Below are 25,369 nucleotides of genomic sequence, written 5' to 3' on the forward strand. Positions count from 1 at the left end.
ATGTAACGGGTGAACGTCACATCGAACATTCTGAGCCTAATCAGTTCCCAAAAATAACTAAGGTCTTGTTTAGTTCCTAATTTTTTTTCTAAAAACATCACATCAAATTTTTAGACATTTAAATGGAGCATTAAATATAGATGAATCAAAAAACTAATTGCACAGTTGTGGAAGAAATCTTGAGATGAATTTTTTAAGTCTAATTAGTCCATGATTAGCCATAAGTACTACAGTAACAAACATGTGCTAATGACGGCTTAATTAGGCTCAAAAAATTCGTCTCGCGGTTTCTAGCTGAGCTGTGAAATTCGTTTTTTCATTCGTGTCCGAAAACTCCTTCCGACATCCGGTCAAACGTTCGATGTGACTTCTTTCCCCAAAAATTTTGCCATCTAAACACCCCGTAATTGACAATTTGAAAGAAATTATGAGACGAACCTTTTGAGTCTAATTAGTCCACGATTAGTCTGTTGTAGTAAGTTACATGAGCTAATAACAGATTAATTCGGCTTTAAAATATCTCATGGTTTCCTGCCACCCTATCTAATTAGTTTTTAATTAGTCATCGAAATAGTATTCCAACATACGGTCAAATATCCGGTGTGACACCCAACCCAATAATTTTCGCGAACTGAACAAACCCACCCTATGTTGTTTTAAATACTTGCCCCATTGACCATAAATGTTTTAATTTTGATCATTAATAGTTTTAAAATGGTTATATGATTAATAAATACTGTACACATGTTACCAACTTGACTAATTTCTAAGTATTATTAACATTTTTGTTTTAAAAAAAGCAAGTCAAAGTTATCCCACCCTCTCCTATCTATTCTTCCTGTATAGTTCTTGCTCACTAGCTATAAAGCTCAACATTCACGCATGACCTCATCACTCACTAGCAACTATTATATTTAAAGCTCATGCAAGCATGCTACGAAAGCTTCACATGCAAACAAACAAACATGACATGTCGTAACCCATTAGCAACTATTATATTTAAAGTTCATGTAATCATACTACATTATATATAATTCATTATATTCTAAATATTAATATGCGACAATATCAAATCATCGTCCTCTCTACTATTTTCAGAATAATTTTTCATAATATTTCAATGTATATTCATCCATTATTTTAACTTATTTTACCTACATTCATCCATGTATCTCGAATTAAATATATTCATATACTATTTCAATTTATTTAACATATATTTATCCATATATCCCGTAGCAAAGCGCGGGGTATTATCTAGTATAACTATATAGTTGATCCCCGGATTCCTCACTAAGTACAATTAGTGCTTAATAAACTCTCCTTCCACAGCCTACCACATCACTCTAATTTATTATAGCCTTTAGATCTGGGATGGATCGGTGCAAAATCTTCACCGGTTGGCCTATCTAAACAGTCAAACTTGAGCCGTTGCAATCAAAAGGGACCAGTTCAATTGGCGTACGTGTTTTATTCTCGTTGTCTTCCTTAAACCGTCCGACATAAGTGCATCGCCCTCTTTTTATCTTGCAATTAAGCTGCTGAGTATCGTGAAACCGTCAATAAAACGAGCAATCAAATGGCCCAATGGGTACCAAGTACCATACGGTTGTCCTTACTCATTGTTATTTAAAGCTAAAAAATCTAAAGCTAAAAAATAAACTACAATAAAAAAAACTCAAAAATGAACTTTTTAATTAAAAATTAAATTTTGGGCTATAAGCATAAGCAAAAGCCAAAAGATAGAGGTAAATATTTTTTCTGACATTGTTTGGTCATTGTTCTTTCTAATTTTGTTTGTTTGGAAAGGATTCCTTTTAACCGTGGTAGCTGATGACTGTATCCTTTCTATTTTTTTAAGTTCACTTGTGTATTAGTTTAGAGAATAAATAATATTTATACTCATTTAACCTTTTAGCCTTGCCTTTTATGAATGGACCGGAGCGGATGAAAGAATCGTATATATGTCATTGGTATTCTTTTTCATGGCATATATTGTTTCTCAAGTAAACTATGCATTTCCTAAATATTCAGTCCCACTTTATTATTTATCTATGCTTGGCTTCATAATAACATGATGTATCATATACTCATATCCAGTACTAATTGTTTATAAACTAGAATGGATGAAGTAAATCTGAACTTGCTTGCTAAACTTAATATTCGGGATACTAGTAAAACATTTGAATAGATCCTTTCCGTTTATATAAAAATATCTAAGGGGTAAGAGCTTGTGGTCCACACCTAACGGAGAACACAGTAATAGATTAATATATAATTAATTAATTATTAATTATTAAAAAATATAAAATAAATTAATATGGTTTTTAAAAACAACTTTTCTCTAGAAAATTTTACAAAATATACACCGTTTAGCAGTTCGAAAAATATATACATGAAAAACGAGAAAGATAAGTTAACTTATCAGTCTAACCGAACACAGCCTTAAGGGTTGTTTAGCCATGTCACATCGGATGTTTGGACACTAATTTGAAGTATTAAATATAGACTAATAAAAAAACTAATTTCATAAATGAGAGCTAATCCGCGAGACGAATTTTTTAAGCCTAATCAATCCATAATTAGCAAATGTTTACTATAGCATCACATAGACTAATTATGGATTAATTAGGCTCATTAGATTCATCTCGTAAATTAGTCAAGATTATATGTGAGTTTTATTAATAATCTACGTTTATAATTTATAATAACAATCGTCCGATATGAGATTAAAAATAAATCTCGGGAACAAACACCCTTAATCCCGAGTCGCAGCAGCTGCTCGTTCTCGTATCGTAGCGAACCTTATCGCTGCCACGGAGCAGTGCCTTTCATCGGTGTGCTGTATGTATCATCAGCACCACAGCAGTCGGCCAAAACGACCACTCATCCTCTCAAAAAAGGAAAGAAAGAAAAAACACGACCATTCATACATCATATGGACGCTGCAACGTCTGCTGTCCTTAGATACGTGATTTTTCATGGCTATTTAATAGCGTACACGATAAAACTATTTTCTATAAAGCTAAAATCTATTTTAGGGGTGTATACGAGATATATATATATATATATATATATATTAATAACTGATTTAATCGAGTACGGAAAAAACTCAAGAATCAGAATACACAGTGATTATAAGTGAGTGTTTCGATCGAACACATGAAAAACACACAAATTAGAAGTAAGAGAAATTTTTGATGAGGTTGAACCTCAAGATGAAAATCCTTATGATTTGAGAAATTTCTAAGTAATCTTAGAGAAATTTAAAATAGACATTCATTTATAACAGAGAATCACATAACAATTTTTTTCCATATATCTAATCTTTCAGGAAATTCAAAATTGCTTTGTTGCAAAAGAGCCCCGATTCGCGGCAGGAAATGGTCACTGCATCTGCAATTGGATCGAGATCAAATGCAGTTAGTCCTACAGCTGCGTAATAAGTACCGCATAAAATCTAGACTATTTATATTTTGATGCATAGACTATTCATATTTTGATTCAATGATCCAGATAGATGTATAAAATAACATTTTCCTTTACAGTAGAACATTGATACAGTAGTGTGTTAATTTAGACCCCTCATTTCTTATCCTACTGTTATAGTGCAAGTGTGCAACTACTAAAGTTAAAGTTACAGTTACACTGGCAACTACAGTCGATCCTGATCCTCATCAATTAAGGTCATGTTTAGATCATTTAAAATAGTAAAAATTTTGCCATTTTGAAGCACTTTTTGGTAAAATGGATATAAACACTACGTAAGAAAATGACAACTTTGTATTTGGCAGTCTAGAGTAGTAAATTTCACCAAAAATTATATAGGGACGCGGACCACCTCTCACTTTTGCTAAAAAAATGGCAACTTTTACATGACTCTAAACACCAACTTGCAAAAATGACTTTGTAAGTTTTGGTATTGTATTATTCCAATTTAGTGTTTAGAGTCATATAAAAGTTGCCATCTTTTTGGTAAAAGTGGGATGTGTTCCGCGTTCCTATACATTTTTTGGTGAAATTTACTACTCTAGACTGCAAAATACCAAATGCAAAGTTACCATTTTCTTACTCTAGTGTTTAGATCCATTTTGTCAAAAAGTACTTCAAAACAACAAATCTTTTGTCATTTTAAAGTATCTAAGGCCATGTTTAGATGCATTTGAAATGACAAATGGTAAATAGTAAAAGTTTTGGTGGCAAAAGTTTTAGCATTGCATTTTTACAAGTTGGTATTTAGAGGTATGTAAAATTTGTCATTTTTGGAGAAAAGTGAGAGGTGGTTCGCGTCCCTATGTACTTTTTGGTGAAATTTGCTACTATAGACTGCCAAATATTAAATACAAAGTTATCATTTTTTTATTTAGATCGGTTTTACTAAAAAAATACTTCAAAATAACAAAACTTTTGCTATTTCGAAGAATCTAAACATAGCCTAACGTAGCCAACACATTCTCCTCCTGTCTCTTTCTCCGTGCATTCGCTTCTTGTTTTTTCCCCTGGATCTCTGTTGTACCAGTAGTACGAGTAGACGAAGATTCCTGTCGATTTTGATTGATCGCGAGTTCGCATCTCGGGATAAATGTATAATACGTATTCCATATTTTAATATATGACAATATTAATACTTTTAGACAAATATATGATAAATATTTGACTATATATCTTATTAAAAACTTGTAGACAAATATATGGACATAAAAGATAAAACTGTAATATATCTTAATAATAAATCTAATCACAGCAAAATAAATATTAATTACATAAGTTTATAAAAGAAATCGATAATCAAGTGTGCGTTAAAAAGACAATAACACTATTTTATTAGGACAATGCTACGGTACCTCACGCTACTACTAGTAGTGGTAGTATAGTAAATTTAAGTATATATTTTAATAAGTATATTAAAATTTTTATTTGGAACCTTGGTAATATATATTTACCAATTCATCTATTTTAACATAATATATGACACACAAATTTATCTTAGTGTTATATATTTTAGTTCTTATTTTATACCTATAAAATTTCTACTACATCTAGAATCTTTAGATCCAAACTGCTCACAATAATTTAAGAGTACGTTAAAAAAAATCCTTTGATTAAATTATAAGACTTGTAGTAACATGTACAGTAACCCAGTAGGTGAGTGAGATCCAAGTCATCCTCACTCCAATCCCTACCACTGCAAGGCGAGCAGAGCTCCGCCACCGCCACCGGCGACGACTTCCGTCTCTGCGTGCAGAGCAGCGCCGGAGAGCTAGCTACACTTCTCCGGACTCGCCGGAGCCGCGATCTTGTGGCGGCCCCCACGAGGCCGGACGGAACGATGTCCGCCGCTGCCGCCGGCTCCTCCTCCTCCCCTGCCCCGCGGTACGTACCTGGCTGCCGCCTCCCGCGATCCTTGCTCGCAGCCGTATCCATTTCGCCCGATCCTGATGCTGGCCGGCTCGAATCGTGGGATTTGCCCCCATGATCCCAGCCCCCGGCTCCCCAGCAGGGTGGGCTAGCTTAGCTGCTCGGTAGGTTGACTGCTCCCGGTAGCTGAAAAGAACATGCTGTGTGTTCTTTTGTTAATGAAGAAAAGATTATCTGATTTTTTATAACTATTTAATGGTATAAACGAAGAAATTAACTACTGTAAAGTTAGAAATCTACTCTATATAAAGGTGACATAAAGGTGAGATGATGAAATTCTAATTAATAGTATAAGAAACGTACGCACAAAACTCAAGAAATAATCTGGAAAAAGTCAACGCAGCTGTGAAAGAATTGGGGTTAGATATATCTGGGTGCTTGTGTAAGGAGAGCACCTTTGCAAATTGCAATGGTTTTCGCATGATCTCTCGTTAACCAGGGATAGTGTAGTTGTGAGGTGTGAATGTGACAGGATGCATATATGTTTCATGAAACGGCGGTGATCTGATTTTAGACTCAATTTGTATATTTGTCCATTCTCTGAATTTGATATGAGCTCTTTCGTCTGAAGAAAAGGTTGGAAGGCAAGGTTGCGCTGGTCACCGGTGGTGCTTCAGGTATCGGTGAAGCAATTGTCCGCCTCTTTAGAGAGCATGGCGCAAAGGTTTGTATTGCAGACATCAAAGACGAAGCAGGCCAGAAGCTCTGGGACTCCCTTGGAGGTGACCAACACGCCTTGTTTCTCCACTGCGATGTCACGGTGGAGGAGGAAGTAAGCCGAGCAGTCGATGCAACAGCCGAAAAGTTTGGCACTCTTGATATCATAGTCAACAATGCTGGCATCACGGGCAACAAGATCACAGATATCCGAAACGTCGACTTTGCTGAATTCAGAAAGGTAATCGACATCAACCTAGTCGGCGTGTTCCATGGGATGAAACACGCGGCACGCGTCATGATCCCAAACAAGAGGGGCTCCATCATCTCATTGGCAAGTGTTGCCAGTGTCATGGGAGGGCTGGGACCTCATGCCTACACAGCATCCAAGCATGCTGTGGTGGGTCTCACCAAGAATGTCGCTGCTGAACTGGGGAAGCATGGGATACGCGTGAACTGCGTGTCTCCCTATGCGGTGCCCACGGCTCTCTCTATGCCGTATTTGCCTGAGGACGAACGCAAGGATGATGCGCTGAAAGGATTTTTGGCCTTTGTTGGTGGTGAAGCCAACCTGAAAGGTGTTGACCTGCTGCCTAAAGATGTTGCTGAAGCAGTGCTCTACTTGGCAAGCGATGAAGCGAGGTACGTCAGCGCTCTCAACCTCATGGTGGATGGTGGCTTCACATCTGTGAATCTCAATCTGAGAGCATTTGAGGATTAGCATAACTTGTTAGGCCCAATTGGCACTCTAGTTTCAGATGAATGTACCATTCAGATTTCAGAACTTTGATCAATTACCTAAAATAAGTGTGTCAGTAAGGATGGCAATCTTGTGCCTGTGGTATTGTATTGTACCATAATTGTATTGCTGGTGATTAAGGACAAACCATTGATTTTTATCATCGCTATGATGTTACAATTCTCTGGTATGAATTCATGTAGCATCAAGGTATTCATGTGTGGTGAGTCACTGAGTCCTGAGTGTCAGGTGATATGAGTGCAAGTAGGGTGTTCACTCTTAACAGAATCTTTGGTTTCTCTGAAGTTTTTTTTTTTTTTTGAGGTGGAGATTCTTTTAATTTGCTGACAAATATTGTATAGGATGGACTTTACCCAACGGCTCGATTCATAATAGAAGAAACTGACAGCATGGGATTTAAATGGCCGTGCCGCATCCAAATATTCAGCGTACCATTACCAGCGGGAAATTTAACTTTTTGCCACTCTTACAAGTGTTCAAAATAGATTTGTCACTCGCTATCTATGATATATGGACCCTCACGAGTCTATGACATATGGGTCCAGTGGAACATTGGTAAGAGTGACAAAAAGTTAAATGCTCCGTTACCAGCATGCATGTGAAGTGTGAAAAATCTCAGCCAATCGATTTCACAGATGCATGTGTGATGCGACAAGCAGTGATTTCGTAGTAGATGCATGCACCAGAACAGAGGCATATCATTAACGTATAATGTGTCTCACCAGTCAACCCATATGGTGCTATTAGTTGCTCTCTAAACGGAGCCATTTTAGCTTTCATGTACGACATTGCTGTAATAAGCTATTAGAAGTAATCTTCCAATCTCTAGCATCGATCTATTCATCAGCTGAAGAATGTTGTGAAGTTACAAAATCAGTATGAGCAACTGAAGAATCTTTGTTATCTCCAGGACAGTCGGAAGCTGAGATGGTATCAAAAGTGTCCAAATGTGTTGTATCCACATATGATTCGGTTTCAGCTTCATTGTCATGCTCATCAAACACACTGTTTCTTTTAACAAAATTAATTAGAATTCCATTAGTAGCCCTCTCTGGTTGCAGCAATTCTCCTTCAGTAACAGCAATGCTTGTAGATGTAGAGGGTTGACTAGTAATATTGTTTCCAGTATTGCATGACCCGGCTTCTGAAGTGTATGTGCTTCTATCTGTATCTGGTGTAGTAACTTGAGAACTATAGTTTGGGCATAAATCTTTAGAAATGGTAGATCCTGACAAATTGTGTTTATTCTCATCTTCAGTAGTAAAGACCCTATTGAACTCAGACTCAATCTCAAGATTCTGAACGAAATTGATGAACATGTCAGCTGATGAAGTCCTCATCAGAGGTCCACCACTCCTAGTCCAGGAATTTAAGTCAATGGTTTCTGATTCGCTCTCACTTCCATCATGATGAGTCATGTTCGGTGTGGTAACAACTTGAATAGCACCTTGCTGAGTAGATGAATTAGCAGCTGCAAAGTAATCTTCTGAGAGAGATCCTGAAGAATTCTCTCGACTGATGCAACTCCATGATGGTACCCTCCTTGGTGTTTTGAGTATTGAACTGTATGTATATCCCTGAGAAGCAGAAGCTGCCCTTTCCATGCTTCTTTTTAGTCTTCTTTTATGGTTCAGGATGGCAATGGACTCATCCAACGCAAGTTCAATAGCGCAGTTTGTTCTGATAGCAGAGATCTTCTCCCATGTGCACCTGCGACCCTGGTTGGCAGCCATTTGCAGCTCCGCGTATGTAGGATTTTGTATAATCTTCAAGTACTGAAAATTGGGAAAATACAGCAAAGAAAAATAATTGTGACAAAAAATTTTGCGTTCGCCCATATAACCTACAGTTAATTTGTCAAAAAGCAAACCTGGGCTGCTGTTGCTGGCATAACCATGGTGACATCACCCTCCCAATCCTGAGCAAACAATTTTGCTAGTCCTCCCAGTGGGAGGCCAATTTCTAGGATTTGGTTACATCTGTACTTAACCTCCATTTCAGCAAGACGAGCGAGCTATACAAATAAGAATAGCAGGAATCAAAATTTTAATGAGAAATGCATTTAGGAATCTAAATTTCAAAGAGAACTTTTTTCATAGTGTTTAGGGAGCATAATTCAGGTGCAATGTATTTGTAAAAGAACTTTATTTTCATACTGAATAAACCTCTCAGTCTACCAGATATTACATTACTTCCATGGATAATTATGCATTGTGCAGCAATATGTGCAAAATTGACAACATAATGATGATGAACAGGAACACAATTAACTACCTACAAGATGACCTACATGGTTGCAAGCTATGATATGCCATACCCTAAGCCATAAAGTTAGTGCCATTAAGGTGCCTACTGCTTAGGGTTACAGACAAACCTTTCCAGCAAAGCGACCTCCATAGGTTCGGACGATCTCCTTCAATCGGAGGAGTGGAGAGATATGAGGGTTAGTTTGGCTCACAATGAAGTGATTTACATTAAACAACTCTTTTATTTGCATCATGGGAAGATCCATCTCCAAACTTCCATCCCTCCACCGACGCTTTGATGCTCCAGGACCTTGTTCTGGGTCTGTGGAAAAGGGTGCGTGGAAGGGTACTATCTCACCAAATCTATCCTTTGCCATCAATTCCTGAGCTTCGAAGAGTCCAGGGAATGCACAAGAGGCCGTCACAGCACTCCAAATAACAACATGTGGTGATGTCAGGTAGTTGAGGCAGCGGGGTGGCTCATTTTTTCTAGGAGAGCAAACTGTGATGCCAAGAACACGGCCAGTCATGTCATAAGCCTCTTGAAACGTTAAGTTACCAGTCAGATCCCTCAAAAGTCTTTGCATCTGGCTAATGTCATGAAGTGCGCCATAAGTCATAACCCGTTTTGTCACTGAAAAAATTCCACCCATCCTATCAAAGAACTGCAAGGTCTGCAATGAGTCCACAAAGAAGCTCTGTATCTCAGGCCATGTTCGGGTAGCAACAATTGAACATATGATGGAACCAACACTAGATCCTGCAACTATTCGAGGCAAAAGCTTGTGCTCAACCAGTGTTTTCACCACACCTACATGAAAAGACCCTAGTGAAGCACCCCCACTTAAGAGTAATGCTGTCCTCCCAAAGGCATGCCTGGTCTCTTGAACAAAGGCAAGTTTCTCTTCCAAAAGCAAGTCATCAGTATCAGATTCACATACCATTTTCAGCTGCACAGATACCTCATCAATGTAATCTTTTATAAGCTTAGGAACCTGCATTGCAACAAACAAATTTTTAGACAATGAAAGATAACATTTTAACATTTCATAACAGGGCATGCAAAAATCCCAGTTGCCAGAAAAATGATCCTTTTATGGGTGTGTAGTACCAGAACAGATAGTGAGCTATGGAAACATTTTAGGACACACACACTACATGGAAAAATGAGCTATATAAATTAAACTATTTGATCAAATAAGAGGTTCAAGCATAATCAGGACGATTACCCTAATATGATTGAATATGTACATCTAATGGTATTTAGCACAACCTTGACATCAAATGATAAAGATCAGTTTTCTTTTTTTGCACACACAGTACATGGAAAAAAACAATCAATGTCATTTTCAGCACATGACACTATATGACGCATAAATACCTCCAGGCCTCCAGGGCAATCGTCACCACAATGACTAAATGTCTAAAAATGCATATCTACCATAGAGAGGGATAAGACATTTAAACCTCAACGTAAAACATTTTACCAATACAAAGTAAATAACATGAACTAGTTCAACAAAGAATGGCAAGCTGTTTGCTAATTACCTCAAGCCTGCCCTTATGAAGCTCAGGATTACACATGTTCCCCAAGTTCCTCACGAGATCACCACGCATGCAGAACACCACATCCCGGAGCGACCCCTCCTCTCTCCGCCTCCGGAGCTCCTCCAGCCTGTTCCTGATGAGCTCCTCGTCATAGAAATCACCCTCATTGACCTGCTCAGACATTTTGTCGAGCACCTTGGCGGCGCGCGACCACTCCTCGTAGCTCGCCGCGTGCCTCATCGCCTTCTTGCACTGCAAGCGCCGGCGTGCCAGCGCCGCCCGTGACCGCGCGCCGGAGAGCCTCCTCAGGAACAGCGCGAAGAGGACTACCATGAGGAGGACGCCGTGGGTGTTCCTGAGGTGGAGCCAGGGCGCGACCACCGGAAGCACGGCGCCGCGCACGCGCGAGGCGGCGGCGTAGGCACGCTCGCGCAGGCGCCACAGCGAGCTGAACAGGAGCACGCGGACGGCCACCCCGCGGCCGACGAGCGTCGACGGCCCGATCTTGAAGCCCCCAAGGCTTGCTTCGCCGGACAAGTCCATTGGCGATTCTAGAAATCGATCTTGCTGTTCTTGAGAAGTCAAAACTTGTACAATTCCCCAAAAAAAGACTTGAATTTCGAGCAGAAACAACTGCAGATACAGAAACTTTTCTTTGCAGAAACCAAATGTCAGAATCCCCAATTCGTATCGCCCCGCGTCGTTACAGGGAAAAACTGATCTTCGAACCGAACAAACGATCAACGGAGCAACGCAGACACGCAACCCGAGCTAAAAGATTCGGATTTTGAGCCGCGCAAGCTACCGGATCAAGAAATCAGAAGCTAAAACAACCCAGATACCCCCAGAACCAAATAGTTTTGATCTCACTCTCAAATCGATACGCATCAAGAGGGAAGAAAACGTAGGGGAAAGAATCAATTCGCCGAAACTGGAAGCGCAAGCTCCCGACAGTCTTGGATGAATCAAGCAGATTACAATCTCACAAGAGAAAAAAATACTTTGCGTGGAAGTGAGGGGAGATGTGCGACTCCACGGGGAGTGGAGCAAGCGTGGAAGCAAGAACCAGTTCGTTATGTACAGCGCAAGTCCACCATCCTTACTGTGCGTGATGTGAGATTTGGTGGGAGGAATTTTAATGGCGCAAGCAGGACGATTGAGGCCTTGAGCTAAAAAAATTGAAATTTGAGCGCAAACAGTGTAACCCTTGAAACTTTCTCTTAAGATATTGGGCAGGCAATGGATAAACCGGACGTCGTGTTGAAGACCCACAACACTATATGTGAATATGTCAACATTTGGAGGAATTTTAGGGGTTCAAGAAACCAAACAATATTTACGAACAAAAATAAATTATGAATAAAATTTCTACGTACATGTTATTACTTATCTAAAAGTAAAGACCGAAAAATAAACTATACTGAAAACTTTAAAACCAACTCTAAATTATTAAAAATTTTAAAGTTTTGCTTATAAGCATAGGCTGGATGCGAAAAAATGAAGGTGATAATATACACGAATATGGAAAATGAAGACATGAGAATGTATGCTCACATCAATAGATACGGATAATTTTTTCAAGAGGTTTGCATGCATAAAAAAAATCCTATATTTTCTCTATGCGATTTGAAGGAAAGAAAAATTTTCTTTCATTTTCTGATACTTCATTTCTACGGATTAAATTATTTCAATAAAAATTAATCCTTATAAGTTTCCCTCCAAACTGAGTAGGCCTAAAGTTGAATTAATGTAGGCCCCTTTGAATAACAGGAATGGAAAAATGGATGAATAGAAAAAACATAGGATTCTGACAGGAATACAAGTGTAAAGAAAATGATTGCAAAACACAGGAAAAACATATGAATGACCGTTTGATTGGCCCACAGGAAAAACACATGAATTTAAGGAGAGATAAAGACTAATAGGATTTTTTCCATGAGTTCTACCTATTGTTATATTTTCTCCAAATGAAGAGGCAATGCAGAGGAATTTCATAGGATTTTATAGGGTTCGTTTCTTTGATTCAAAGAGCTTTGTAGGAAAAATTTCTATAGGAATAAAATCCTCTAAAATTCCTATGAATTTCCTTTGAATCAAAGGGGGCCTTAATTTCCACACGTTCAAAGCAAGGGGTGCTTCGATTTACTACCAAATAGAGTAGCGGAATTTTCCGTTCAATTTTATTTCTAGATGTATTTAAAATGCATAATTGGCTGTGTGGTTATAGAGGTCACTTTTTATACATAATAAAAAAATTAAAAGGTATAACTAAATTCGATATACAATGTTTAGCTTATTATATTGCACATATAGTTGATTTAAAAAGCAGAGTTAGATTTTACAGTATATATAATTCTTATCTTTATTATATGGATAAAATCTACGTGAGACATCATGATATAGCAAATCCCTTGCGTTCTTCGATTAATGTAATGACTTCTCTATCTCCAAAACAATAACAGAAATAAATAAAAAAACTGATACCTTTGAAACGGGATAATCTTATAAACATGATATAAATATATACCAGACCAATATCTAGTCATCAGTCCTATCGTTATACAACGGTACGTTATTACGTAGTCTCAATCAAATAACAATTATCAACCAAATAAAAATTATGGTGCTTCTACTATACTCCCTCCGTTTCATAACGTAAAATGTTTGATTTTTTTAATTAAAATGTTTGACCATTTGTCTTGTCAAATATTATAAAATATCATTTATTTGCTTGCGACTTATTTTATTATGAAAAAAAACTTTAAATATGACTTGTCATAGGGGCGGAGCCACTGTATTAGTAGTGGTGTCAGATGACACCAATGACTTAAGTACTAGCCTAGTCACATTGTTCTAATTTTTAACTTATGACACCATCAAGCAAAGCTTAATGACACCAACCAACAAATTTGTTTGGCCTTATGTGACACCATGCACTCGCGATGGTGATTCTTTTTTAGTCTCTGATTCTTGGAACAAGTGCCAAGAAAAAGTGACGTGTTATACAATTTGTGCCAAAAATATCAATTTTCCATACAAGTTTTTTTATGTTAGTGGCTGTTTAGATCCAGGGACTTTTTTAGTCCCTTGTCACATCACATATTTGAATGTTATTAGAACTATAAAATATAGACTGACAACAAAACTAATTGTATAAATCAAGGCTATTTTATTAGACAAATTTTTAAGCCTAATTAAATCATGATTAGCAAATGTTTACTATAGCATCGCATTCGCTAATTATGGACTATTAGGCTCAATAGATTCGTCTCATGAAATAGTCCAGAAAATAAGGTGGATTTTATTAATAGTCTATATTTAATCCTTCTAATTAGTGTTCAAATATTCGATGTGACAGGGACTTAAAAAAAATTTGGTGGGAACCAAACAGGCCCTTAATTACGTTGTAGTCTAGCTACTCACCGATTAGGTCAATCCATCAATTCCCTGAGCTCTAATGATTACTTAAAGTTTAAGGCTTTTTATTTGCAGATATTATGAGATTCTGGTGATTTTTTAACACATGATTAGAATATTCTTCTATTTTTATTCTATAATATATGATCCATGTAAGAAAATTAACAATGTTGATATATATTATTTATTTGTACATATTGTATTCACTAATGGTAGTTTAGTGTTTCACAACATCATTTCACTATATTGGATACGGTATTGACACGGTGGACATGGAGAGAGAAGGGGATGAAGTGAATTGACGTCGCTGACTTTTGGATATTGACCCTTTATTAAAAAAATTATATAATTATTGATTATTTTATTATGATTTAATTTATTACTAAAGGTAACTTTAAGTATGATTTATAATTTTGTATTTTGGAAAAAAATATAATAAGATGAATGGTCAAACGTAAAACCAAAAATCATCGGTGTCAATTAAAAAAATCGGAGAGAGCATCTTTGTGGAGGAGTACGTGGTGGTTTTGAATATAGATGATGCATTTAGCAATATTGATCTATATTATATTTTTAATGTTTATAGATTTTTAAGGACTCTCGGTGTATTTTACTTTAATAAAATATTTGTTCAAAATAAAATTCAATTTCACACGTAGTATTTCTTTATATTTTATTATAATATGTTTAATATAGGATAGAAGTTTTGTTTAGAGTTGATCAACAGTGAATAAGTGACACCATCTATATAAAATCCTAGATCCGCCCCTGCTTATCATTTTTTATATTTATACTAAATTTTTAATAAAACGGATTATCAAACGTTAAAAAAAATAGAAACGGAAGTAACGGAAGTAGTATTTATCTCGGGTACAGATCCCACGTCACGGGCGGCCGAACGGAAAGTGGCCATTACTCCAAACATGCGAACGCCGTGGCGACGACGACGGCGACGTACGCACGGCCGGGACGACGACCGCGCGCGCATGCATGCATGCAAAAGAAGCCGTCGTCCCTGACGATGATGCCGGTGCAGCTGATGCTTGCACGATCCCGACGTCTAGGAACATCACATCATGAATGCGCGCGATCCCATCCAATGATGTTTGAAGTAATTAAGGTTAAATGGTTGGACAATTATCTAGCTTTTTAAAGCTATTTAAGAGTATAATAAATGACTAACCAATACGCACGAAGTGGATATCTTACTTTAAAAAACTAATTTTTAAGAAGACTAAATGAATTAACCAATATATGTGAGTATCTTAGTTTAGAAAAAGACTAACTTTTCTAAAATATTAAATGAATTAACTGGTACAAAGTGAATATATTGCTTTAGCAAGGCTAGTTTTTTTTATATAAAAACTAAATGAATTAACCAATACAAACATGGGCGGACGTAGGAACTGATGACGTGTAGGGCTGAGTTAGCATGTGTTTCACCATTTTCAGAATTTATATGATAAATTGATAAGATATAAATGGAATTATAAAGCTAAACTAAGGGCTTGAGCCCTAGTTACCCTCCCTTGATCCCGCCCTTAGGTACATAGTGAATATCTTACTTTGGAAAATAATACTCCCTCCATAATTTTTTATATGACACCGTTGACTTTTAGATCCATGTTTGACCATTTGTCTTATTAAAAAAAATATAATTATTAATTATTTTGTTATAATATGATTTATTATTATAGAAACTTTAATTATGCATTATAATTTTACATATTTGGATATAAATTTTGAATAAGACGAATGGTCAAACGTGATTCTAAAAGTCAACGGTGTCATACATAAAAATATGGAGGGAGTAGCTCTTTTAAAAGGATTAAATGGCTAAGAAACTTAAATAAATATTCCCCCAAAATATACCGTTTAGTATCTTTAAAAACATGTACGAAAAACCCATAATCCACAGTGGGAAATGAATTAATGAGGGCATATATGGATGTATACATAAGAAACAGGGTGTATAGATGTATGTAAGTGCATGTGACGTAACGTGTACTCTAGGAGGATGAACCGGATCGAACCAGCAGCCGCCGACGGCCGGTGACTTGCATTGCATCGCCGGCTCGCCGCAAGGAAGATGGCTACACGTACGGTCACACATTCGGACATATACCCTGAGAATGTGTAATACTCCAAGTTATTGTTGTATGTATGATAGTTTGACTAATTTGAAATCACTCTTTGACTCCATTCCAGCGTTTGGCATCTACGATCTAATTAATGCCCTTGTTTTATGCTAATTTCTTTCAGATAAATAATGGATGTCATCCTACTTCGTTCGGTATAAAAGCTAGGGTGTGTTTAGTTACTCGTATCTCATAATTAATTTGGTTTATCTAACTCATTCAGACTGATTTTGGCCTGTAGATACACATAGTTGTTTAGTTGTTGACTCGTTGTTCCGCATAAACTTATATGTGGTTTAGATGTTGTTTGATTGTTTGTATTACTAATACAACACTTAAAGATTTTTGTTTGGTTGGTTATAAGTTTTGAGTGAGGTTGCCTACTTGCCTTCTTATTTGGCTAGCTAAGGTTGCATCTACAGTATTGTGTATAAAAATGCTATTTTTCACACACGAAAATCACCCACAAAAAAGCTATATCATTGAGTCTGCATATTATATTAATTAAAAAATGGTGGAACAAATGTGCACAGAGTAAACATTAAATACATCATATATTACCATGTTCCGTTGTCCCAAAAAGAAAAGGAAATAAAAAAGAAAAAAATATTCTTTAGCACCCTATCTTTTTTATCTTGTTTATGCTTATAAGCCAACATCTGAATTTTTATCTTTAAATTTAAAATTAATTTTGAGTTTTTTTCATACTTTATTTTTTCAGACCTATTTCTAGATCACTAAAAATACATATAAAAAATTATTTATAAATTAATTTTTATTTACAAGTATACCGTATGTTTAAAAAGACAAGCGATCACCCAGTATCTCGCCGGAGCTGGCTGTGCCGCTCCCCTCTCCTTCGCTGCACGCCACTACCCCCTCCTATGCGCTCACCAACGGTGACGGGTAAGATAGCAGCCATGGCGACGGTGAGATTTTTGCGTGCCTGACAGACCAACATTGCTGACAATTTTGTGCCCGAGAGCTACATGAGAAAAAAAAAATTATCCTGGCTAGGCAGCCTGAACCAATGCCTATTTGGTTCTTCACATGGGCCAGAGGTATACTAGTATGTGATTAAGCTCATGGTAATTACTGTGCTGTTAATTAAGTATAGTACTAATCAACGAACAAACAATACCTATTGGATTAGTCATATCTTCGGTCCAACCAAAAACTTGTTGTCAGAAACAATAAAAATCAACAAATCAATCGCAGGACTAAAGATTCACTAATGCATGTGTACGGACCTTGCACAAGAGGCTGATAAGCATAAGCAAATTATTTTATTAAATATCATTTTTTCACTATCTTATTACAGACAACCCATTTTGTTAGCTCTTTTCCAAAACAAGATTATTTTATAATCTAAAAATAAATTCATTAATAAGTAACCATTACACATGTTTAACACCGTCAACTTTTTAATATATATTTGACTACTCATCTTATTTTTTTTTTAAAAAAATATGTATATATATAAATGCATAAAAGTATATTTAATAATAAATAAAATAATATAAAAATAATTAATAATTATATAAAATTTTTAAATAAGACGAATAGTTAAACGTATAAAAAATGTCAACGATATCAAACAAACATATAGAGAAGAAGTATTATTTTGGGACAGAGTAATGAGATCCCCATACACGTATTATTACCGTACGAAAATGAACAGAGAAAGAGTGCGAGCAACGGATCACGATAACCTTACAATTCTCGATCGGACGGCCCTTGCGGGCTCTTCCTCTACCCGCAGCCCGATCCGACGGTCGAGATGCGCGCGATGCGCGCGAGCGAATCCGCCGGAGCCAAACCGGATAAGAGGGGAAGCCGATAGCAGCGCTCCGCTCCGCCACCCCCCCTCCTCCCTCCATGGCGATGGCCACCGCCGCGCTCTCCGCCTCCCTCCCGCGCCTCCTGCCGCCGCTGCCGCCTCGCCGCCGCCTCCCCGCCACGTCCCCCTCCCCCTCCCCCCGCGGCGTCCGGCTGCTGCCGCCGCCCCGCCTCGCCGCCGCGGCCTCGGCGCCCTCCGAGGTCCTCGACTCCACCAACGGGGCCGTCCCCTCGGGGAGGGGCGGCGGGGGGCAGCAGTACGGGAGGGAGTATTTCCCCCTGGCCGCTGTCGTCGGGCAGGTGAGCTCCTCCTCCCGCATTGGTGATGATGAAGTGCCGAGTAGTGGTTTGCATTGGTGGGAAGTGGTGCGAGTATTTTTGATTTTCCTAGCTGGTTTGATGCGTTTTTGTTGTGCGAATGCTGTTGTGATAATGGTTCAAATTCCAACAAATGCATTTCGATTTTGTTGTGCTGTATGCTAGTGTAAACGGCCATAGTAGTATGACTTTGAGCAGACTTAGCGAATCAGTGTAGAAATAGTGATTGCTGATCAGTAAGTAGTTTACATCGAGTCTAGAAAAGTGCTCTTGGAATGAGTTATTCTGCAGTGATACTCTCTGAAGCTGAAAAATTTACTGGAATGAATTTAAAGCTTTGGTTTTCCTACCATTGTTTAGCCTCAGCTTGTTTTTGTTCTAACCAACTTTTTGTGGTCGTCCAGGATGCAATTAAAACTGCTCTGCTGCTTGGGGCAATTGACCGTGAAATTGGAGGCATTGCCATCTCAGGGAAGCGTGGGACAGCAAAGACAGTGATGGCTCGTGGCTTGCACGCTATGCTTCCACCTATTGAAGTGGTAGCAGGCTCGATTTCAAATGCTAACCCTAACTGCCCAGAAGAGTAATTTCCCAAATGCTCATTGATAATGCTTTCAGGACATCTGATATAAGCATTCAACTACAATTAGAATATGTTTACTTTCATTTCTGAAATGATTGTTAGGCAGCTCGCTTGATTGTTCTCCTCTTATGACAGATGGGAGGATGGTTTAGCTGAACGGGTTCAATATGATGCTGATGGTAACTTGAAGACTGAGATTGTCAAAACACCTTTTGTGCAGGTATGCCTCATTGACCTTTCTTTAAAACAAAATATTTTTTTCCCATACCATTGGTAGTTCAATTGCAGGTTTTCCCTTGACAGATCCCGCTTGGTATCACTGAGGATAGGTTAATTGGATCAGTTGATGTCGAAGCGTCTGTGAAATCAGGAACTACTGTGTTTCAACCTGGTCTTCTTGCTGAAGCTCACAGAGGTGTTCTTTATGTTGACGAGATAAATCTATTGGACGAGGGCATAAGCAATCTCCTTCTGAATGTCTTGACAGAGGGAGTCAATATTGTCGAAAGAGAAGGCATTAGCTTTCGTCATCCGTGCAAACCACTTCTAATTGCTACTTACAACCCAGAGGAAGGATCTGTACGTGAACACTTACTTGATCGTATTGCAATTAATTTAAGGTACTTTAGACTATGTATTGCTCGTTTACTCACTTCTTTTAAATCAAGTTCAGGTTACATTATCTTATTTATCTTCTGTTGGTGTGGTGAATACAAGAAAAATTCTCACTGCAATTATGAAATACCATTGATTATTCATTGCCATACTGCTGTTTTGTTGCAGTGCTGATCTGCCAATGAGTTTTGATGATCGTGTGGCAGCTGTGGATATTGCGACACAATTTCAGGAGTCCAGCAAAGAGGTTTTTAAAATGGTGGAAGAAGAGACTGAGGTTGCAAAAACACAGGTACTACTGGCACAGTTAAACCAGGGCTGTAAGCCTGTAAGACACCTCTTTTTTTTAACCAGAATAGGGTGCAGAAACTATTAGCTTTTGCTTTCATATTTTATGTATTGCGCACAAACAACTTTATTCAGAATAGTGATATCCAACCAAATAGTTTTCACAAAATATATAGATTCATTAGTATTTCAGCCATTTCAGCACTCATGCTTGCAGCAGATAAACAAAACAAATGGTCAGTTGGTCACATCAGACAAGTTGATCTTTCTCATCCAATTATAACTTGTGCCATTTCCGTATGATTTTCTTTCTACCTTTGGAGTATACGTTATTTGTGTTTATGTATTTTGAAAAACCAATGTCAACAATTCATGCTGAATTAACTGGCTGTACCCACATTTATTTATACTCCTCGTGTGGCTTTGCCAACATATTTTGTCTGGGATCCATCTGGTCCAACGCTTGAAACTTCAACCTTAAATTTATATAGAAGGTATATGGACTGGCGCACAAAATAATGCTTTATATTTTGTTTTTGTTGGACAAGACTTTTTTGCTATTATCGACTTTTATTGTTTTACTAGTATGATACTGTAAAATAATGAGGCCAAACTTCCACATTGAATACTATGAAAATTCAACTCAATAGCTACTTAAACTAGCAACAATGGACTTTTAGTCAAACACAATATTGTATACTACTTATCTCACATGCGATAATGCATGGTCTTGCAGATAATTTTGGCAAGAGAATATTTGAAAGATGTTGTAATCAGCACAGAGCAGCTCAAATATCTTGTCATGGAAGCCATGCGTGGTGGTTGCCAGGTTAGCTTGCTCTGTTGGACATTGATGATATTCCAGTGAAAGGAATTTTTAGTTCTATTTGCCATAAAGCTGAGTGAGGAGCTTGATTGGAATCTTGCACTGTCCTTGTTACGGTTTGTCCTACACTCTGTGTTTGTGCATTATGATCATAACATGTGGCACTGTGGTCTAACACTGCATAAAGTCAATGTTTTGACCATGCAAGACAAGGATTTCTTTATGAAACCTATACATGTTCCTATGCTACCTGTCTACACAGATTATTTCCGACGGTTTTTACTTTGAGCCTGGTGTTTGTAGAAAAAATGTATTTTGTATTATATGCAGCTCCAACAGCCACAGGGATATTATTTTGAATTTTGAAGCATGCACCATTTAGGAAATCTGATGGATCTTTTCTTTACGTATGTGCACATAATGTAACTTACTAATTGGCACGGCTGTTCATTCCATTCCTATGAACTCCCTGTTTGGTTATCAATTGGAGATCATTAAATTTTTTGTTTGCCTAAACTAAGCTCTTATTTTCATCTGATCCCATGGTCCGTCACTTACCAGTGGTTGCAACCTAGGGTATTTTCATTGGACCCGTTAGATTTTTGTTATGACCTCTTATGGTCAACCTGCTATCTGTTGTAACCATTGATGCCATTTTAGTTGTATTTATTATATACCCTGAAATCAGTGTGTCCTTGCATTGTTTTCTACTTACCTAGATACTATACATGCCCATCTGCAGCATGTGGTTAGTGCAATACCAAAAGCAATAATGGTTTTGGATACATTGATGAACTTTTTTTGTGGATAATTTAATTGAAAAGGTGGATGCATTCTCATGTAAACATGTACATCTGAAACTCATTTGCAGGGGCACCGGGCTGAGCTGTATGCTGCTCGAGTGGCAAAATGTCTTGCTGCAATGGAAGGGCGTGAAAAAGTATATGTGGATGACCTTAAGAAAGCTGTTAAGTATACTTATGCCTGTGAATTCTTCATTATGTAATACAGTAAGACACTCCCTGTAATTTCTGCTGATAACTCTTCCCTTTTGTACCAAACAAATCATAGATGTGACTTGTTAAGAACAAATTAGAAATTTGCTAGTTTTTTTAAGAGAAGGGTATTTTTCACCTGACCTCTACATCCAACTGGGTATACATTGCCTTTTTAAATTGGGAACTTAGTCCCTCAAATAACCCAATATGAAATTCTTACCTATGGAGATTTGAACTCAAGACAGGACCTTGGGGTGCTACTCAGGTCACTGCAACCATTAGACGATATGCCCTTGTGCAGAAATTTGCTAGTTTGCAAGTACTAAATGCCAGAGTGAAACAGATTTTGCCCTGGCATGGCTCACAATTTTCTTTTGCCATGCTGGCCGTTTGCTTTAATGTAATGATGTCACTATATTCTGAATAAAGTTAGACATTTGACATGTGTGTGACTTTCTTGCAGGTAGAGCTAGTTATTCTACCTCGATCAATCCTATCTGACAATCCACAGGAGCAGCAAGACCAGCAACCTCCACCTCCACCCCCACCGCCACCCCCTCCACAAGATCAAGATTCTCAAGAAAATCAAGATGAGGAGGAGGAAGAAGAACAAGAGGTTAATATATATATTTATTCAACAATTGGTTTCTGTTTTATTCATTTTGTTTCCTCATATCTCATTAGCTGTACGCTTTGACAGGATGATGAAGAAAATGAACAACAGGACCAGCAGATACCCGAGGAGTTCATTTTTGATCCTGATGGTGGTATAGTAGATGACAAGCTCCTTTTCTTTGCTCAGCAAGCACAAAGACGGCGAGGAAAAGCTGGACGAGCAAAGAATCTCATATTCTCATCTGATAGGGGTCGATATATAAATTCTATGCTTCCCAAGGTAAACCTCCTAAATCATTTTATTGTACCAAGATTCCTGGATACAAATCCTTGCCAGTAGTGCTTTAGAGCTTCTCCTTATCTGTAAATGTGTGCCTAACTATTTTGCCTATTCACCTCTGATGCTGTTTGCCACGCTCTATTATTTACTGATATATCAAACACCTACAGTCCTAGATTGCTGTGTTCCCTTGTATGTTACTGTTCCCATCTAATTGCTTGGCACCCTTGTCATAAATAGGCTGCTAATCTAAACAGTCAACTTTATTGTAGGGTCCAATAAGGAGGTTAGCTGTTGATGCCACACTTCGAGCAGCTGCACCATATCAAAAACTGAGAAGAGAGAGAGATCTTGACAAGACAAGAAAAGTTTTCGTTGAAAAAACTGACATGAGAGCCAAAAGAATGGCTCGAAAAGCAGGCGCGCTGGTAAATCTCCTCTCTCTCTCTCCAGGCCTCTAAGATTATCAAATTATCTATTTGCTCTGCCCTGGTTATGCAGTAAACACTGTTGTCTAATGATGAGGCTTAATTGCTCTTTTTGACAGGTCATATTTGTTGTGGATGCTAGTGGTAGCATGGCTCTAAATCGCATGCAGAATGCTAAAGGTGCAGCGTTAAAGTTGCTTGCAGAAAGCTACACAAGCAGAGATCAGGTACTAGCTATATACCCTTTAAGCCACCTTCAACTGCTTCCCCTTGCCCTGGGAGATGCATCCTTTTTTCTGTGTCTAAAAGGTACATATATGGTTAGCTTGTATGCTATCAACTATTAAACTGTCCAACCTTACCATTGCATTTTGACGTCTTTCTCAGGTTTCAATCATTCCATTTCGTGGAGATTTTGCTGAGGTTTTACTTCCGCCTTCAAGATCCATAGCAATGGCCCGCAGACGTCTTGAGAAGCTACCATGTGGTGGTGGTTCTCCTTTAGCTCACGGCCTTAGTACAGTAAGAACTAAGCATTGCCTCGAACTTTGCTATATGCTATTTATATTGATTAACAATATGTTTTTTTACCTCAAAGGCTGTCAGAGTGGGGTTGAATGCTGAAAAGAGTGGTGATGTTGGACGCATCATGATTGTTGCAATCACCGACGGAAGAGCCAATGTGTCACTAAAGAGATCAACTGATCCAGAAGGTACTTCAGATGCACCAAGACCTTCTTCTCAAGAATTAAAGGTATAACTCCTATCTAATATCATAATGTACTATGACATGGAAAGTATTTATTTAAAGTGGAAGCCTGTGACCACCCTTTTTCTTTTTTCTATATACCATACTTAGAACTACTTCCAAGTTGCTTTCTTAAAAGCCTGTATCAACTACTCTAAATCTGATATGATATTTTTCTTGTTATCAAGGATGAGATACTTGAGGTGGCCGGCAAAATATACAAGGCTGGAATGTCACTTCTTGTCATTGATACTGAGAACAAGTTTGTATCCACAGGATTTGCCAAGGAAATTGCAAGGGTCGCACAAGGTACTCTCAGCGTGACTTCTAGAATTAGGAGATAATCCCTTTGATTTCAAATATAAGTTGTTTTATATTTCTGCATATGAATTAAGAAAATAGCTCAAACAACTTTGTTGCCCTACATTTACACTACATTGGAGAATATTAGTCATTTATTTGTGAGGGGGTAGCATTTATATTGAAATGGCAAACAAGAAAGAAAACACTAAAGAATGCCTAAGTTTCAAAACAACTGACATCCAGAATCTAAGGGAGTGGGGGTTATCTTTTGGCTTTTACAACAAAAAAGCCAAACGACATATTTACAAACGGAAAATAATTTGCAAATAAAACTTTTATATATGTGTTCATAGCGATCTAAAAGCCAAGGCAGGGCTGGAAAATAAACTACGATGGAAAAACCTCAAAATTTACTTCAAACTTAAGGTTGAAAATTCAAATTTTAGTTTATAAGCATAAAAACCAAAATGCAGTTCCACCTAACGTAAGAGGACACCATTTTCCTTCATTTCTGGATCTTATCATTATGACTAATTTGAGTTGAGAGCATAAATCTAATGTGCTCACTATTTTGACTGGAGGCAACCTTGTAATCCCACAAAGAGAACATTACTGTGCACAAATTAACTGATATAACCTCTTTTTCACTTGCTCTCCACAGGAAAATACTATTACCTGCCAAATGCTTCAGACGCTGTTATTTCCGCCGCCACCAAGACTGCACTTTCGGACTTGAAGAGCTTGTGATTCCGAAGACTATTTGACCTTCAGATAATTAGCGGTGTGCTACCTTCATCTTTCACTGGTACAGCAGCGTCCATGTCCATGTTTTGTGTAACTTTGATAACCAATTTTGGCTTAGGATTTTTACCGTGAGAGTTCGAATCCGGGCGTAGCATCGAGTAAAATTGTAATTCTTCTTTGTAATAATTGGCCATGTAAATATGGTGTTCTTGAGTACAGTTTTAAGTAACATTCATAAAGAAGCTTTTTTTGTGAAACTTTTCTAATCGAATTTAAGTTTAAGACCTTAATACATGTGCTTATATTTATGGATAATTGTTTTTTATTGATAGATAATATAGTAGTACATATCAATAGTGTGGTGGTATTGTTAGTCTTGAGATGTACCGGCACAAGTGCAGAATGTGTGCCTATATGTACGCACAACGCGTGCTATGAACAAATGTTAGAAGTAACTACTAGTAACTTGCATGTGATTTTTTTAATTTCTAGCACTCTTAAATATCTATGTTTAAAATTAACCTTTTAAAAACTTATTTTTAAAACTTACCATTTGACCACGTCATTCTGATTGATGTGATCAGCCGAACCGGCATGCTA

General features: G+C 37.7%; 3 protein-coding genes across 3 annotated transcripts; 2 read left to right on the top strand and 1 right to left on the bottom strand.

Moving 5' to 3' along the window:
• The first annotated feature begins 5,153 nt into the window (after window positions 1-5,153).
• On the top strand, window positions 5,154-7,043 carry LOC102708142 (zerumbone synthase). The gene is made up of 2 exons (XM_015835346.2): window positions 5,154-5,373; window positions 5,995-7,043. The coding sequence occupies exons 1-2, from the start codon at window positions 5,330-5,332 to the stop codon at window positions 6,794-6,796; spliced, it is 846 nt and encodes a 281-aa protein (XP_015690832.1). The 5' UTR covers window positions 5,154-5,329; the 3' UTR covers window positions 6,797-7,043.
• A 36-nt stretch (window positions 7,044-7,079) lies between these two features.
• On the bottom strand, window positions 7,080-11,821 carry LOC102701344 (triacylglycerol lipase SDP1-like). Its single transcript, XM_006650711.3, has 4 exons — window positions 10,630-11,821; window positions 9,210-10,076; window positions 8,706-8,849; window positions 7,080-8,610 (listed from the first exon to the last, which is right to left on the bottom strand). Exons 1-4 carry the CDS (start codon window positions 11,170-11,172, stop codon window positions 7,672-7,674), a joined length of 2,493 nt encoding a protein of 830 aa, XP_006650774.1. The 5' UTR covers window positions 11,173-11,821; the 3' UTR covers window positions 7,080-7,671.
• A 6,217-nt stretch (window positions 11,822-18,038) lies between these two features.
• Window positions 18,039-25,073, top strand: LOC102708425 (magnesium-chelatase subunit ChlD, chloroplastic). The gene is made up of 15 exons (XM_015834635.2): window positions 18,039-18,323; window positions 18,746-18,924; window positions 19,060-19,144; window positions 19,228-19,544; window positions 19,708-19,831; window positions 20,564-20,656; window positions 21,525-21,620; window positions 22,115-22,267; window positions 22,352-22,546; window positions 22,819-22,974; window positions 23,094-23,201; window positions 23,362-23,496; window positions 23,573-23,728; window positions 23,911-24,031; window positions 24,687-25,073. The coding sequence occupies exons 1-15, from the start codon at window positions 18,063-18,065 to the stop codon at window positions 24,770-24,772; spliced, it is 2,265 nt and encodes a 754-aa protein (XP_015690121.2). The 5' UTR covers window positions 18,039-18,062; the 3' UTR covers window positions 24,773-25,073.
• The last annotated feature ends 296 nt before the right edge of the window (window positions 25,074-25,369 follow it).

The sequence above is a fragment of the Oryza brachyantha genome, chromosome 3, assembly GCF_000231095.2.
Source record: "Oryza brachyantha chromosome 3, ObraRS2, whole genome shotgun sequence".
In the NCBI taxonomy this organism is placed as follows: domain Eukaryota; kingdom Viridiplantae; phylum Streptophyta; class Magnoliopsida; order Poales; family Poaceae; genus Oryza; species Oryza brachyantha.